The 17,191-nt window shown below is 46.0% G+C and overlaps 2 protein-coding genes across 6 annotated transcripts in view; one reads left to right on the plus strand and one right to left on the minus strand.

Moving 5' to 3' along the window:
- The window catches only part of UBASH3B (ubiquitin associated and SH3 domain containing B), a 71,017-nt gene that overhangs the window by 10,843 nt on the left and 42,983 nt on the right, over positions 1-17,191 (minus strand). The window contains exons 2-6 of one of the 2 annotated variants that reach the window (XM_080366539.1): positions 12,139-12,192; positions 11,365-11,551; positions 10,661-10,859; positions 8,295-8,464; positions 5,921-6,129 (exon numbers count right to left, since the gene is read on the minus strand). In XM_080366539.1, coding sequence (XP_080222665.1) covers positions 5,921-6,129; positions 8,295-8,464; positions 10,661-10,859; positions 11,365-11,551; positions 12,139-12,192 — 819 coding nt within the window. Of the gene's footprint in view, positions 1-5,920; positions 6,130-8,294; positions 8,465-10,660; positions 10,860-11,364; positions 11,552-12,134; positions 12,193-17,191 lie in introns of both variants that reach the window. The other variant, XM_080366540.1, reaches the window with a different exon arrangement.
- Positions 1,522-17,191, plus strand: part of LOC308054188 (uncharacterized protein) — an 80,937-nt gene continuing 65,267 nt past the window's right edge. For all 4 annotated transcript variants that reach the window (XR_013924014.1, XR_013924015.1, XR_013924016.1 and 1 more), the window contains exon 1: positions 1,522-3,921. Coding sequence is in view for 1 of the 4 variants with exons in the window: in XM_080366553.1 (XP_080222679.1) it covers positions 3,708-3,921 (214 nt within the window). In the remaining 3 variants the exon portion in view is untranslated. The remainder of the gene's footprint in view (positions 3,922-17,191) is intronic.

Below are 17,191 nucleotides of genomic sequence, written 5' to 3' on the forward strand. Positions count from 1 at the left end.
CATTTGGAAACTAATGGCTACAGGGAGTTTTCGCTCACCTTTGAAGCTACTGCTTCAGTAGAAAACAGGAGCACAGCCCTGCCTCTCATGCTGGGCAGTTTTCAGGGTTCCTGCGCACAAAATAGCTTGTATCCCATGGTAGGGATATGACACACTCAGTCGGGGTTGTTGTTTCTACATTTTTCAGTGCTGTCTATTCTGTTTCCCATCTACAGTAGGAATTCATTCTCACCAGTGCTTCCTGTTAAATGTAGCCAAAGGGATATAATAGATCCCATTCTCCCTCAAGGGGCTTATCTAATGATGATCCTGCTAAATAAGCACTCGTGCCCAGAGACTCAAGGACTTTGACCAAGACCCTTGGGAGTAAACTCTGACAGGCAAGTACAGAAGCTGCAGTGACCCTGCAGATTCAGTTACACTGCATGGGTTACGTTTGCTTAGCCGTTAAAAAACAACATTGTCAGATAATGTCTATGGTCATTTACTTTGGCAGAAATAGTTGCCGTTGCTTGCACTTTTCAGTGCTTTAAATATGTCAGAAGTTTCTTCCTGACTAGCACCTAGTTAGGACAAAATCTCAGAGGGGTTTTGTAGCTGTTAAAATAACACTAAGTGCCTCTACCAATGGAACAAAAATAGGTCATCTGCATTTTTGTTAAGAACTGATCTTCTGCAAGATCCCATGATTTGCACCAGTTTAAAGAAGAAAAAAATACCACACCATTGGTCCTGATGTTGGTCCCTTATCTGGTGGAATTAGGGTGCAAGGATGAGACTGAGGTACTGGCTTACTTGGTCAGGTGAAGATGCCATGCAGAGAAGCACTGGCAGGCAAGGGGAGTGGGAGATGGGAACCAGCCATGCTGGGGGCAGCACTGTTGATCCCCATCTAACAGTGTGAGGCAGCAGCCACTGTGGGCACAGCCCTGACAGCAGATAACCTCTCCAGCCTTCTGCTCTTACTCTTTCAGACCTGACCTTCTAGGTTTACAGATTCTTGTAACTGTATTTTATTCATGGTGAGTTCCTAACAAGGGCTGGGCTTGCTCCAGGGAACGGTTCCTCTCATTGCCCAAATGCAGATACAGCATCAGAGGTCAGGGCAGCAAATACCTCTGAGTTAGGGATGGTATGAAGTGCAACTGAGCGTGTGTGGATCTTGAAGAGGGGTTAAATGCAGGCAGGAGAGCTTTGTGGGTAAGCTGAGCGAAATATTTCTGGGTGCTGTGGTGAGAAATCATGTCTAACTCTTGTCATCAGAATATATGCATGTGATACACTGCAGGCAGAAGTACACTCAGGCCATAGAATCATAGAACCCCACATGATCCTTAAGGTCCCTTCCACCCCATCTAGTTTGGGGGTATGGACCTTCCTCTAGACCAAGTTACTCAAAGCCCTGTCCAACCTGGCAGGATAAGGCCAACTCTGATCCAAAAGCTGCCCAAGTGCCTTAGTGTGTGCCAAGCCCAGAGCAGCTAAGCCCTGAGCAGGAAGCACCACAGACATTTATGGTTACCCCTCTTTCCTTTGCCCCCAGGAGCTGCTGCACAATTTCTGACACTTTCTTTCTCTCTAAGCCCTTATTAAAAGGCCATGAATGCTTTACTATCTATTCATAGATGTGAGGATTCGCTGTGAATGATGATGAGGCAAAGGCATACTATCTTGCTGTGTCTGGAGAAGGGCCACCAGCCTATCTTCAGTGGTATCTCCTTGATGTTGCTGGAAAACAGAAACCACTGAAGCTATTTCAGCTGAGTCATCTTTTAAGCATAGGTCATTGTTTGGAAGCTTTTTCCGAAAGGCTTATGGTTCTTCTGCTTGGCAAACAGAGGCTGAAGGCAGACAACAACATCTACTGTCTTCTGGATGACGCCTTGCCTTCACCGCTCTGTCAGTGATACTGTTGTGTCCCTGGAGGCAACATCTCCCAGTCAGGAAAGGCCACTTGAAGAATGGAGATGTTTGCAGCAGAGGATGGAGAAAGAGTCTCTGTCATGGCACAACAGAGCTGGTCCTCAGCCCTTTGTAGGAAAAGACTCTTCTGCTGCGTCACTCATCATTATCTAGAGGAGAGGGATTCCCGGGTAAAATGAACCAGCCATTGTTGCAGAACCAGAGGAAGACAGAGTGGAAAAAACCCTACTGAGGCACAAATATAGCTTGAAAAATTAGGGCTGTTTTTCCTCCCCCTGGTACTTACGCCAAGTCTGATTTCTCAGGCTTATTAAAGGGGCGAGGAATAGCTTTGGCATCTCACGGGGAGCTGAAATAGACTGCAGTGTAATATCTACAGCACTTCTATCCATTTTGGGGCAGAGGAGGTGACTATTTCTGGCTTTGCTGGTAATGGAAAAGCAGTGCAGGGAGCCATCGCAAGTTTTAGCTTTTGAGTGGTGCTGGGTCCACAGATACAAAGATAGCACACTTCTGCCTTTACATGCATATGCAGAGCGGCTCTTGGTCTTGAATGCTTGGTTTTTGTGGCTTCTGTGGGGCAAGTAAATTCTGTCTTCACGGGGCTTCCCACTTCCTCCAGGCTCTGTGTGCTGAGGGTGGAGAGTTTCTTCTTTTGACTTGGTAGCCCACTGATTTTCAGGCAACTTAGAAAATACTCTGCAAGCAGTTTGTGGGGAGCTTTTAAGGTGAGGGGGAAGAGAGAGAGAGAGATATCTCTTTAATACTGAATCTGTAGTTTGGATTAATTCCAGGTGGTTTCAGCTCACCAGTAGCTTCCACTGCTACCAGGAAAGGACTTCCACCCTGATACTATACAGGGGGAAAAGTGTTTTGTTTTTAACATTCCTATGGCCACGTCCTCTCCTAGGCTCAGTCAGAGCAGATCTCTTGACATCAATACAGACACAACTGGTTCCTCCCCTAAGGAGACTCCAGTGCTTGTTTCAGAAAGGTTATTTTTCACTCACACACCCTTGTGGAGGGGATGGCAAGAATGGGTTACACAGACTTAGGATCTGGGTTGCATTGTGTGGGATGATGAAGCAAGTTATCTTCAATTATTTTCCAACATATAGCACTGATCAGAGATCTAATGTTTCTCCTCACTGGTACCAGTCCTTGTCATGAGAAGAAATCATGCAGGGATGTGCCACAGCCAGCAAAGAAATGTAGTTTAAGTTTATGAAGAATCCTTGGGGGTTGCTGAATAGAAGTGATACCATTCCTATTTTTAGTAAACAGGGAAAGGATTCAGACCTGGAGTCTCTCAAGACACAACCTGGTTTCATGGGCAGTAACTCTGCCTTGAAGGCAAAGCCTCTTCTCCCCTATTAAACAGACCATCATGCTTCTTTTCTTCGCGTGGCAGCCTGTTGGTCTGCAGCTGAGGTACAGGCCTTACCACAGGGACGGGATGTCCTTCTGTTGAATGTACAGTGCTAGCCAGGAAGGTCTGTGTGCCAGGCAGAGCTCACTGTTCGGAGATTAGCCAGAAAAAACATGTTCTGCAAAGGCCACAGTTCAGCTCGTGCCTCCCTTGAGCAGTGCAACAGGGGAACCTTTTTCAGGTGAAATGTGCACAAACTAGCAATCTGATTTTGCTTTTATTAAAGATTCGACCAAATATGCCAGAATAGCATTTTTCCTGTCATATCTCTTGCATGGTATAGCCAGGGTGCTGCAGCCCAGTGTGAGCTGTATTTTCGTGATGATCTCAATAATGCACGATTTTCACTTGAAGAATGCAGTCTCTTGTGACTAGGAGGGAAAGCTCCATGGCTGCTATTCTGTTCTTTATCATCCTCTGCAGGGATGAAACAGGACGTGGCTGTGTACCACAGAAGCAGCACAAACCAGCCCCCAGGATCACAGCACTGCTCACCACCAGCAGCCTCAGACACAGCCCCATGAGCTGGGTCCCATCTCCTGCCCAGCAGCAGTTCTCCTGCAGTCCCGGTGAGTACTGCTATGCTTACTTTCATGTGTACAAAGTGAAGATATCTGTGTGCCATTCTTCTCTAACCACAAGGATCCTACTGTGGATACCATTGCCTAGATGGCAGAGGGGTTCAGGTTGTCCTTAGCTTGCTGTACTGTTTTGACCACGTGACATTCTGTAACCTAATATTCCCTGTGGGAAGCTGTTGTGTAAAATGAGACTGTTTCCGGGTATGTAATAATGTTTTTGATAAATGTTCCATATTGCATACTCTAATTCATGATTTATAGTCTTTAGCTGTAATCAGGGAAGGGGCATTTCCTTTCTTTGCTTGTCTGGCAGCAGAGGTGCTTGAGTTACAAAACATTTGGCTTTCCTTTAAGTTGCTGCTGTAATAGTAATTCTTTCCCATGCTACTCCCTAGGCCTCAAAACTCTTCTAGGCATTTAAGAAAAAACAAAACCAAACCCCAGAATCCACTAGAGCAGGCTGCTGCAGTGTACATGGACCTGAGAGCATTCTGGCTGGCAAATTTTAGGGGAAGAAAGGATGGTCTTGTTGGATTGCAGATTGGAGGGTCTGGATTAAGTCCTGTCTTCATACAAACACTGATTGAATTTGCCCATGCGTCTGGTTACTGGAGGCCTTTTCTTGATGAAAGATGAGTTGGAGTTTCACAGTGTCAGACTCAGTAGAGACAGGTTTGTTCTGTTTGGCTCATGTATGGATGAAAGCCCTTTATTAGTGGTGTTCATTTCTCAGAGGGCAGGCAAGAAAAGAGTAGATGGTTGTGACAAGAAGGTATATGAGTGATCTCTTGCTATGCTTGTCCCTCCCTGATGGGCTTCTGGGTCGGGGAGGACTCAGGTCTGGTTTTCAGAAGGGCACTGATTACTGGCAGTCACATCTGGAAGCCAGCCTGCAAGCTACGATTGCCCTGTACCTGCTCTCCGTCTGTTATTCACCATATTGCATGTGTTATGCCTGAAAAGTCACAGCTAAAGAAGACAACTGCTTGCCCTTTTTGCTTCCTGCATTTTGCCTGATTTGAGTTGTTGGATCTGTTTCTAGTAAGTGTTGCGTTAGGTCAGTTCCTCTGACTGTCCTGTGCTGACATGGTTTACCGAATGCTTTCACTTTCTGCTCAGACCTTCTCCCCGCAGGTCATGTTTTCCCACTGAAATCTGAAATACTAATTGTCTGTGTTTTGTTCTATGTCTCCATCCCTTCCCTTTGTAACTAATCTGCTCGCTGGTGTGACTGTAACCAAACTTCTGTACCTGCACGGTGCTTAGCAGAGGGGCAGCAGGCAGGAACGTGCCTCTCCCCTCTCCTTGTTGGCTTGTGCTCTGACACACAAACTACTTCCTATGCTCCAGATTTGTCAAAGGTGTTTGGGTGCTTCAGAGGTGCAGACAGCCTTGCAAGAGTGTTCAACCCACCCCTCAAGCACTAGTTTTTTATTGCCGTTTAACTAATTCCCATCAAAATCAAGAGGTCTAAGGCATAACCTTATTCAAAATGTGAGGTCTGCATTCTCATTGAAGCCAACGGCTGGCAGGCAACTAACCACTTCTGAAAATCTTCCCGAGTATCTTAAGCAACACTGCTGATCCCAATCCCTTCTCCCCAGGGAATTATACACAGAAGCTCCTGCTTCCCAAATTAATGCTCAAATTTAAACCTTCCTGATCCTAGTCCCACCACAGAGGTGTCTACACAGCAGTGGTTCTACAGCAGCCATCTGCTCCAGCTCCATTAGCCAGCAGCAGTCATCCTATGAGTAATAGTTGCTGTAACATCTTAGCTAAATAAATCACGTCGTCCTCTAATCCCATGCACAGGGATAGCATCTGCTCATCCTTTGCTTATGAGACAGGGCTTTGTGTGCCAGTTCATTTCCCCCAAACGAGCTTCTCAGCAGCTCTGGGAGACTCTTCACTTACCCAGGTGAAATCACAGCTGCTGAGCCCCCTTTTTACAGCGATGGAAACTGGACTGAGCAGCTTTACCTACCCATGAAACACCCAGGTCCCACATTCATCCGCCTTCGTGATGTAATTTTCAGGCAGTAGCCCAGAACAGCCAGTTGCAAGGGAAATGCCATAAATCCAGCCCTCACTTGTACTGGTTTGTTCCACAGGGGACATGAAAATAAAATCCCCTGGGACCAGCTCCAGTTCATCATCATTCTGGGGGGCGTAAGGATAGATCACTTGCAGAGTCTGGGGGAGAAACAGAAGCACAAATGAATGAAAGGATTGTTAATGGAAGGGAACCTTTGGCAGAGTGGGGCAGGAGCACTCCTTAGCAAGGTATGAACAGCTCTCCTTGTAATGCATCGCTTTGTGCTTTATCCAGGAAAGCTTTACCTTGGGGGAATTCCTGCCACTTCCCACTCTTTGCTGTTGGAAAGCTTTTCAAGGTATTTACTCCTTCTTCCCTCTTTGATTCCCGTCATGTCTTTGATAACTGGGAGGAAACGGGGGAGATGATTTTTTTTTTTTTAAAGCGAGCCAAAACATGACCGTGTGCCTAAATCTAAGTGCCCTGTTAAAAATGGAACTGAATTCTTATTGGGACCTGGAATTCATGCAGCTTTAGTGGTTAGTGACCATTTTGGGTTTACCTACTGACACTTGATCTGAAAGAGCAAGTTCTCCTTGTCTCTGTTGCTTTTGAGACAAGGCAGAAACACTGCCAGGGGGCTAACAGGTTTGACTCTGTGACACGCTGCTCTCAAAACTGTTAACGAGAATGCACAGGAAAAATCATAGGTGATGGGAAATACTGGGATGTTGCCATGCTTGTTTTCTTTGTATTCCAAACATGAACAGGATTAAATTAAAAGCTGGGAGAAAGATCAGTGAGTGTAATCTTCCCTTCACTGGAGCATGAGGAATCCACATGTGTTAAATGTCTACCAATAACTCACTTTGGAAGTGGCCACAGCAATCCCCCATTTAAAAGGAGAACAACTGTGTTATTGTCCCTGGCCAAGCCTAACTTCTGCAATGGCACCATGCAAAAAGAAACCATAACCTGCCGAGCAGCTCTGATCTCTCGATGGTGTCAGCCCGTTTGCTCACTAATGCTCCTAGACTATTTGTGGTGTTTTCAAAGGAAGATAGAAACTGGTCTCTGTCACCTGATACCACAAGGCCAAAACTTTCACACATGGCTGCCTGCAGTTAGATACCCGAAGATGTGAGCTGGTTTTCATCAGCAACTCCCTTTGCAATCAGTGATAGTGTTGACTCCTTCCAGCTTCTAAAGGACAAGATGGCTCTTTGGATAGGAAAGGAGGATGTCACGCATAGGAGGCATGGCCTGGGCTGGGTGAGAGCACCAGCACCATGCACAAAGGACTTCAGCTCTCCACAAGTTTTGACATCTGTTTACTTTGTGGTGTACTGTGTGCTGGACTAAAATAACTTTTTCCCACGCTGCCACAAGTTTTGCGTGCCTGATTCTGCACAACAGGCTTTGGTGGGGTTAATCACCCCAACCTTAGGAGTCTAGTTGGCTCCCTGAGCCGGCACCTTCTGGAGGCTGCCTCCTCCAGAGGTTGATTCATCTCACCCTGAGATAGAGAGCTTAGATGGGTCAGATGACTCACTTTCTGGAGGTGCCTGTTTCTCTGCGCTGAGCCTCAGACTGGCTCAGACTTTGAGGTCTAACTTGTGGGTATTTACAGGGAGGTGAGATGCATCTCACGTGTGGTTTCTCTATGTCCCCGATCCCAATCTACAAAATAGACATAATATATATTTTTCTGTATGTTGTGTTGGAAAGCATCATTATTAAGAAAACAATGTTTAGACACTTAGCTACTGCACTTAGAGAATTTATATGAGTAATTGAAGTATACGGGCCACAAGGGTAAAAGTTTCTTACATGATGAAACTAAACGTTGTGATTAATAGTGATGCCAAGTCTATACAGAAGAAATGGATAGCACTCGGATTAAGATACTGGCCTGGTTCTTGAGAGATCAGACCATTTTATGTTGAGCTAACAGGAGAGTCATTGTTAGAATTAATTAATCCAGCAGGACATTGTTCCTGCAAGAAGCAAGAAATGAGGTGGGTGAAATAGCAAGTCTAGACAGTATGAGTAAAAAAGCCAAAGGGCAGGATGGTCTGTTTGTTAAGATGACTGGTGGGTTGTGGGAGATCTATGTTCTGAGTGTCCTTGTGGGACCTGAGGCTAATTCCTTTATGTCTGTAGAGCCTGTGAATGCAGCTTGTGGCAGCAGCCATGGAGTCCTCATTCAGCTCACAGCTAAAGCAGCCTGCAACTATGCTAGGCCCTTTTTTTTTTTTCTTCTCTTTTTTTTTTTTTTTCTTTTCCTCTTTCTTTTTGACTGAAACAGGCTCCGAAAATTTACCTCATGATTAACAAAGCGTATGTCTCGGGAGAATATCGCAGCAACCCAGTCGCAGCCCAGCTTGACATCAATGTTCTGTGCTAACTTCTCCAGCGTGGGCAGGTGGCTGGTCTGGAAGTGATAGGCCAGTGTCACGTGGAGCTGCTTCTTGTGGGGCTCCACGTGAACATCTGCAATGAGAAGATGTCAGTTAACAAGTGACTGTCGAGATTAGCAGCTTTTCAAGGGTGTAAGAGTGTCTATCATGTCTCAAGAGGAGCTGGGAGCTGAACTCTTAAAGATAGCTCAAGTGGAACACATCGTAGGGCAGTTTCTGAAAAGGCTTTGGGAAAGTCATATGTGAGTGCCCTATATATGTGTTGCGCCTTGCATCAAATTATTAAGATTTGTTGTCTGATTCAGTCCTGAGTCACAACAGGGTGGTAGAAAAAGCATCCTTGACAAACTGCCAAAACGCATTTGCATTCAGGAAACAATGGGTTTCTGGATGGTGTGATAACAATTATTGTAATTTTGAACCCAGTGGGTCTTCTGCCAAAAAAGACATTTTTCTAGGTAAGGGATAGGCTTTCTTTCATTAGCAGCTGAGGATCTCTCCAAAATAAGCAAGTTAGAAAGCATAATTTTTACTCTCCCACCTTTGTTCTTTCTCCTACAGTAGCAATTACAAATCCATGGAATTTACAGGTTCATGCAAGTTGATTAAATCTTTTCCCTGGACATTAGTTGGATTACCAGTTTGCCCACTGAGGGTGAGGCATTCAAAACTGTGGAAACAGACATTGATATGATAACAATTCAAAATGATCCAGCAGAAGAAGAACCCGTATTGAGAGAAGATTCCAGGAAGCAGAAAGGTGAAAGTATGTGAAGTATTGGGACTTTTCCAGTAGATGTGGAAATCATTGGATAGATTGTTTGCATGTAATTTATTCTTGCTTATTCAACCAAAAATTGCAATTAAATTTAACTGATTATTCAGTCAAAATTGCAGCTATTCAGAGACTTGGCTCCAAGTGCCAGCCAGGGGTATCTTTGCAAGCTCATCTGTCTTTTTTTTGATCAGCAAGAAAAAGTATGTTCTGGATCTCTGAAAAAGCCCCAGAGACTTTAATGCAATAACCTGACCAAGCTGTGGACTGCAATGCAGCAGTTTCCCCTAAGAACCAATTCGGTCTGAATTGGAGCAATCACAGGGACAGAAGCTTGCTAGAAGCCATTGATGCTTCCTTCTTCTGGGTCAGTGTTTTTGGGGTAAGAACTGCCCCTTTTGTGTCAGTTTGGAAGGCATGTCTACACTGTGGAGGGGACCACTTGTACCGCTCTCATGTGGCTGCAGCAGTCCTTGGACCCGCCTAATGTCTCTGTGCCTGTCACTGCCTTCCAAAATGTGCATTTGTAAATGTAACAGCCATTTCCTCCCTCTTCTAAAGGGAAGAAAAGTTCTAGGTCACTGTCAGGTGAAAGCAATGCATTTCAGAGGTGTGATGAACCTACGACACATCTGTATCCCTGCCTCTGAACCAGGGGCAGAGACTTGGAGCTGTTCTGCATGGTGTTATGGGATGCCTGCCTAGCACAGAAACATCCCAGGGACTCAGAAGTTGCTGTGTGTTGATGTATTTAAATTCCAGGATAAGCCTGTGATAATGAAGGACTAAACTGATTGTGTTGTGACTAGTCCAGGCTGAATGCTACAGCGACAGAGGGTGGGAGGATTAGTCAGGGAGCTATTACGGTGCTCTGATGCTGTTCCGACTTCCAAGTTTGGAGGTAATCGGAGGACACCCAGAGAGCCTGTTCGGCAGCGGAGACCATCAGAGCACAGGGTGCTCTGCTTATTTCCCTGCTCCTAGCTCCTGATGGGTTCCCCCCTCCAAAAGCAGCAGAGGACCCAGCAACAGAGCCAGCCATGGCGGTACTGAGATTTTAAAAGGTTCCCCCCTAGGTTACCAGGGCACTTGGGGTCCTCTTGCAGTTTACTATTTGCATCTCAGAAATGCGGCGAAAAAACAAACACAGCCTTTACAAGGCTGAGGAAAGTTTTGTGGCAGTGGCTTGAGGTAGTGAGTGAAGCAGGAAATGCTCAGCCTCGCAGACAGACCGTCTATCTGAAAGGTTAAGGAACCACGAAATGTCAACTGCCCTTTCAGGAGATAACACTTGAGACTAAATGTCAGGTGATCTTTCAACTGAAAAAGCACTGAAACCCAAAGCGCCTGGTGGGGTGTTCCTCTCAGGCTCTTAGCCACTTTTGAAAATCAGGTATTGGCTTCATGAGCTTCCTTTCTTCGTGCCATCAAAATTTTGATTTCTGAAAATGCCGGCGCTGTGAGCTCTTTGCAGCTGCCAGCATAGTCACTCACCTGCTTTAGAAGCAGCCTCTGCAGCGAAGTCTGCAGCAAACTTCTTGAGCACCTCAGCACTTTCTTCCTTGACAAAAAGCCCAATGAAGTTTGAGGACGTGTAGAGCTCCAAAGGCAGAGGGGCTGGGAATTTGCATTTCCACCGCATCACAGTGGCCTGCAGAGCTTCGGTGAGAGCATCGACCTTGCTGTCCTCACACTACAAAAAGAAACAGGACAAGCGTTTCTCAGGTGGAGAATGGCTCCTTATGCCTGTGCTTAGCTCTGTAGTGCACTCAGTAGAGAAAGGAAGCTTGGGTTGGCGTGAATGGTCTACATTAGCTATAATGCAGTGAGAAAAAGCACAGGGTCATAGAAAAAGGTATGCGTAGAAATCATCTGCCCTCCCTTGTCCTCAAAGCAGGATCAGATATCCCCAAGTAACCTTCCTACCCCCCTCCCCATTCTCGCGTTAACGATCACTTGAGATGATTAAAATTTGGTTTTCTGCTGCTGCTCTTCCCTGAAAACAACCCACTTAAAAAACCAATTACCTCCTCAACAAGCCCAGGCATCAGGCAGTTCTGCACCCCCCCACCCCAGCTCCTGAGCACAAACCCTTCTGCAGCAACTGAATGAAGCATGTAATGTCTCCAGTCTGAGCCTGGCAAGGGCTGCTCATGAATGCATGTATAAAGGCAACGGAAAGAGGAGCTCTGGTTTACCATAAAGAACTGGCAAAGGGTGATATGTGGGAAAATGTTGTGAGCTTTGTTCTTCCCACAGATCTGCTTTGACTGCTGCCAGAACTCAGACAGCTTCTGCGCCAGGGGGCCGGTGGGCCGCAGGTAGAGGACATACTCCCGAGGCAGGGTGTCATCGAGGAATGGGTCACCCACATGGGAGAACAGCCTGACAGGGAGAAAGAAGTGTTAGATTGAAAGATAAAGACTTTTTTTTTTTTCTTCTTCTTTCCCAGCAAAACCAGCTTCCCCTGTCCTTATTCCTGTTCATTCTCCCTTTATGGAAAAAATCAGCTCTGGCAGGTCAGGCAGAGAGGTGCACTGTCTCACTTGCAACCTATTACCACTGCTGAGTAATACAAGAAAATTGGGTTTTAGTTTCAGACTGAGGCTCTGAAGATCTAACCTGGGTCACTGCTTCTGCCTTTCTGACTTTTGGTGTACAAAAGACAGGGAGGAGAGCGCTAGAAATTGCTCAACATCTTTGAAAAGGCAGTTCTTAGTTTTCTGTTTAGGTGCTAAGGGTGGAGAGAGTAGTGATTCCTTTCTCTCACCTTTTTTTTGCTATTACTGAAGATCACAAACTGTCTCAGGCAAGGCTTGTTTCTGGATTACTTATTTACAGCTCTTAAATAATGTCTCACTAATTTTGCTAGTGCTTTTCAGATAACGCCCCTGTTTAAACATTCCAATGGCTAAAACCTTAAAGTCACTAATCTCTTGTACTCTTTTTAACATTTATTACTTCATACCAACCAGTCGCATGCTGCTTGAACACTTCTTCCACCTGTCGATGCCAGTGCTTTTTGTCTGGAGAGAGAGCAAAATAAAAAATATTTCAGTGATGCTGGGTTATATGGCTATAGTCAGATCTGTTGCTGGCACTTGGGTCCTTGCTGGGGAAGGGCTGTAACGGTGTATTTCAAAATCTGCAGGAGATGCTTTGCAGACTGATTCTTTCAGCCCTGGGGCTTTCTTTTGGACATGTCCCCTGTCAAATCACCATACATTGTTCGAGGGGCAAAGTGATGCAGCCTGTTCAAAGTAACGAGATACGGAGCTCTGGGTTTTCCCTGCTTGGCCTGGTGTTCTTCTGGATAGTGAAGGCTATTGGCATTTAATGACCTCTTTGTTGGTCATATGTTCATCAGGAAAATCAAAAGGTTTGGGTCTGGAAGGACCAGAAAAGGACAAGAAAAATCCAGCTGCCACCAGGGGGCACACACCAGAGCTTTTCAGGTCAGAATAACCTGCCAAAATTTGCTAGCTGCCCTCAGTCCTTGCTACGTTGGAAGTGCTCTTTTGCTCATTTCCCTTCAGGATGCCTATAAATCCCTTTTCACTCCAGCTGGGAAGACCCCAAGTCTTTTGTTCAGCAAATTTTCCAGTTCCAGAGTAAGTCAGCACAGTGCTGTTTAACTTGTAGACATGTAATAGCGTTTTCCAAATGCTAGAGATCAGCATTGAAATGCAGCCGTGCATCAGCTCCACTTCGTAACACTAGAGACAGCCAACATGGGGAATTCACCTAGAATCCAAATGGTATGAATATTTAGCAAAAATTATGAATGAAGGAGGCAGAAAAGGGTAGAAACATTACGGTCGTGAGGCAGAAGTCAGGCCCTTTGTTGGGTGTCAGGAGGCAAATTCCCCATGAATAGGTGACCTCAGAGCTTCCTACTTAAGGGAAGAAGGGCACTATTGCTCTTAAACTAAGTCCTACAGGTGTGGCAGGAAGGAGGCCAAAATTAATGGGATGCTGGTTTAAATAACCAGCACACCCTCATGCACAACGGTGTGGGTGGAGGAAGATCTGAAGAGGAAGAAGCCTTCACAGAAGGCAAGAGTGGGGTCTCCAGGCAGCTGTCCCATGAAGCCAGGGACGGGATCCTACAGGTAGGCAGTACCAGAAAAGGATCTACATTGTACAGACCCACCACGCAGCACTGGTGGACAGAGGTGTCTGTCTCAGCATTAGACAACAGGGGATGCATTCGGGTGCCAGCGCAGCTCCCACCGAAGGTAAAGCCTCGCTGGCTACCATTCAGCGGGTGAAGCATGAGCAGGGGTACTGCCCAAGGACTGACCAAGGTGACAGCTAGTTGTATTCTCTTGTTGTTAATTTGGCTGAAGCACCTGCCTCCCTTTTGCTCTGTGGGTTATACGCCGTGTCTCAGTTGCCTGCTGTTAGCAACAGAAAATCTGACTGAGGACAGGAAAACTTCTAGTTTACACCAGCCAGGTTCAAGCCATAACCTAATCTTACTAAATATGGTATGTTACAACTCAATAATAGCGCAAAAGACTTGCTGACACCTTTAAGCTAGAGGGAATGTGTCTGACCAAAGGGACGAGATCAATGTAGTATGTACCCACTCTGCGTTATCTGCTGTGAAAAGATGCTGCTGGGTGGTTATAGGAAGAGTGTCCAAGTGAGGGCAAAGGGTCATGACTCCAGGGTCCAACCCATGGCTCTAGGATTCGGGCAGCTGGGACCCTCCAGCATTTCATGTTTCTGCCCTTAGTGCTGTGTAGGATGTTTACTGTGCTTCTGTCACCCTTTCTGTCCGCAGTGATGGCTTTCAAAAGCGCTCCAATAACCATGCAGGAATACGCAGTGTTACCCACCAGCCGAGCTCGTAGACATGTGTTGTTGACTCAGCTGTGTTTCAGCTCTGCCCATGGCTTCCCCACCCCTTGAATATACATATTTTTGTTCATTTTGCGGGTAAGAGGAAGGCAGAAAGATAATGCTGCAAGAAAGGGCTGTGTTGCAAATGTGTGATTATGAAAATACTTCCTCCTGAAGCATTTTGCTGCCCTTATCTGCCAGCATTCATTTGAGATGAGCAGAGCGCTGGTCCAAGCACCTGCATTCTGGAAGGATGTATCTTGTGCGGTCAACATCGTAGTTTGGGCTGTTCTATCTTGCTGACCTTTCCCTAGTCTGGCTCGGATGCACTGTGCAAAACAGCCACTGCTTTTCCTTGAAAAGTAGTTCAGACAAGAGCAAAGAGCAATAAGCTCTCCCCTTGCATAAGCTGAGAACCTTTCAGGGACACTGCTCCTCCAGCAGAGCCTGTGGATTTTCTGTGGCTGGCTGTGGATTTTCCCTACCCTGGTTTTACCATCCATTTCTGTTATTGTTGCCTTTGCTCAGGTCACACACACACACACACACACACATGCCCCTTGCCTTCATTGTTTATGCTCTTTAAAACACAACTACAATGTGACTCTCCTAACCATACATCTTGCCACTGAAGTGTGCGTGTCTGTGTTGCATCCCAGGCAGTGAATTAAAAACACCCTCCGAGTAAAGCTCTGGCTTTGAAATGAGCAGTTTCTCCTGTTGCAAAGTGAGGGCAAACAAGCTGGCTCCCACTTGTTATTTACTCTCTCCAGACCCCAGAGCAGAACTCTGAAGGAGTCATGCACAATCTAGCAGGACAGACGGTTCTGCCACCCACCCTTGTTGACTTGTTCACTTAACGAATTGATGTTTCCTTGGAACAAATCGCACAATAGAGCTCTGCTGGAACTGACTGCAGCTCCTTCTCTGCTGCCTTTGTACTCCTGAGACCCCAAGGGGCGTTAGAAAACATTAGGCTGGGCCCCACACGTTTGTTCATGTGTGGTTTCAAAAGGTGCCTATCTCTTCCATGGGGACAATAAACTCCCTTTTCAATTTAATTTTCAGTGCAAGGAGGAAATACTGCATAAAGCAAACAAAAGCCAAAGTATATTTTTATCACCAGACCTGAGGCTGAGAGACCTTTTCTTTTTCTTTTTCTTTTTTTTTTTTTTTAATTTAGTGCTGGGAATGATGATGATTACTGATAGCCTCTGGTTAGTCACAAAACAAAGCACGCACTGCATCCCTCTCAAATACCTTCCTCTGCTGCCACCAGCCAGAACCTGGAGAGGACCCATCTGCCAGGTGCTCCAGCTCCCAGGCCCTGTCAAGATCAGGTTTTATAAAAGTTGTGTACCTGAAACTAATCACAATTATGTTTGGCCACTTACAAAAGTGGCCTGATTTTCACAGCTGCTGAGTGCAGTGGGAGCTGGAAGACATATTCTGCTCCTGAGAAAACCAGGTCACTTAATTAGGTGACTAGCTATGGCTTAGGTGCTCAGATTTACTCATGCTGGGTAGCAAGTGTTGCTGTAGTATTGTAGCTAGTAGTAAGAAGTGGTTTTGTGATGCAGATGCACCAAAAAAGGGGAAAAAGCCACAAAATAACTTATTTTGCAGAATTTACCAAACCAGCATCACATAGTAACCGTTTCTGGTCATGCAAAAATCGCAGCAGGGTTCAGATAGGAGGTGAGAAGCTTTGTGCAGCACTACTAGTCCCTCCAGCCACCCAGCTCCTCCATCTCTTAACCTCTGCTGCCTCTGAGATGAAGTACAGGGAACTCATTTAACAATCCACAGCAACACATAATAGCAATTGTCAACAGACAGCAAGGGAGATGTCCAGTTGGAGTCAGGTCTGGAGATGGATTGTTTAGGGAGAAGATCCTAATAGCAGTGTCTTCCAGAAGCACCACAAGTATTTTAGCCACCACAAAGAATCAGATGGTTTTGATTCTTCAACCTCAAAGGCCTCCCTATGACACCCTTCAACGTTAAGTCACAAGGAAAGTCTTCCTCCGCTCAATCACTGGTTAAACGGTATCAAAGTCTTGCTAGGAAGCATCCCAGCTAAACAGTTGACCCCTTAGCCTGAAACATTACAGCAGAACCGGTGTTGCTGCCCTGGCATATACATATTAATGTGGAAATGGTGCCCACTTTAACCTCAGCCCACTTAATGGGAGAGTACACAGCTCTGCACGCTAACGAACTTAACTCGTTACTGTTGAAGGATTTTTGGTTTCCTGCAATTTCAGGGTAGAAAAAAAAGGCAACAGGGGAATGTCAATTCAGCTAAGAAACATATATCAATAAACATAAAGTATAATGGCAAAATTCCATTTACTTCAGAGGAAATGACTGCAGTGTGGAATGATGTATTAACCATAAAGAGAACCTTCAGTCTCAGAAGCACCACACAGAGAAATCCTCTGTAAGCGCTCAGCTTTCTTTTTCTAGTCTAGTTTAAAAAAGGAGGGTGTATATGGCTGCCAACGGTGCCGTAGTGTGCCTGGTAATGAACTGCCATGTGGGCAAGTTAATGCAAACAGCACAAGAGCAAGGGATTGGGCTGAACTAATCTGAGATATTTCTTTATCTGCACCTGCGTTATAATTTAGCACTGAAGAGGTATGCAAACTTTGGGATGTTGATGCCCACGGCAGAGATGAGCTGACATGCACGTGCTGTGCTAGGGCAGGGAAGATGCGTGTGTGTGCACCGCGGCTGTGCAGGGTCCCGAGCCTCCATCATGGCCAAGCTGGGCTGAAGCCCTTGGAGCTGGCCCTTCAGGCACGGACCGAGCAGAGACTGCTGCAGGCGACCTCCTCTCCTCCTCCCACGTTCAAATACACCAAGGCTGAGTCACACAGCTGGTCTGAACCCTTGGGGCCATGCAGCCTGGTTGTTCTCCAGAAGCAATGTCTAGTTCATAGAAAGCTGGCCCCTCTGGCTGCCGCTTAGAACTGAATTTCCCCATTTCCATTGGCTCTCCATTTGCTATAATAAGCAGAGGTTGAAACTCTGCTGTCGGCAGAGCTGACCTCTCTCTGTTTGTAAGAGAAGGCTTGCTCTGCTGCGTGTTGCTGCTCACAGAGGCAGTAGAAAATGCTAGCAGCAGCCTCTACCTCAGATCCACCTACAACTTGTCTGCCTACAGAGGCACCG

This window comes from Falco punctatus (genome assembly GCF_963210335.1).
Source record: "Falco punctatus genome assembly, chromosome: 16".
Classification (NCBI taxonomy): domain Eukaryota; kingdom Metazoa; phylum Chordata; class Aves; order Falconiformes; family Falconidae; genus Falco; species Falco punctatus.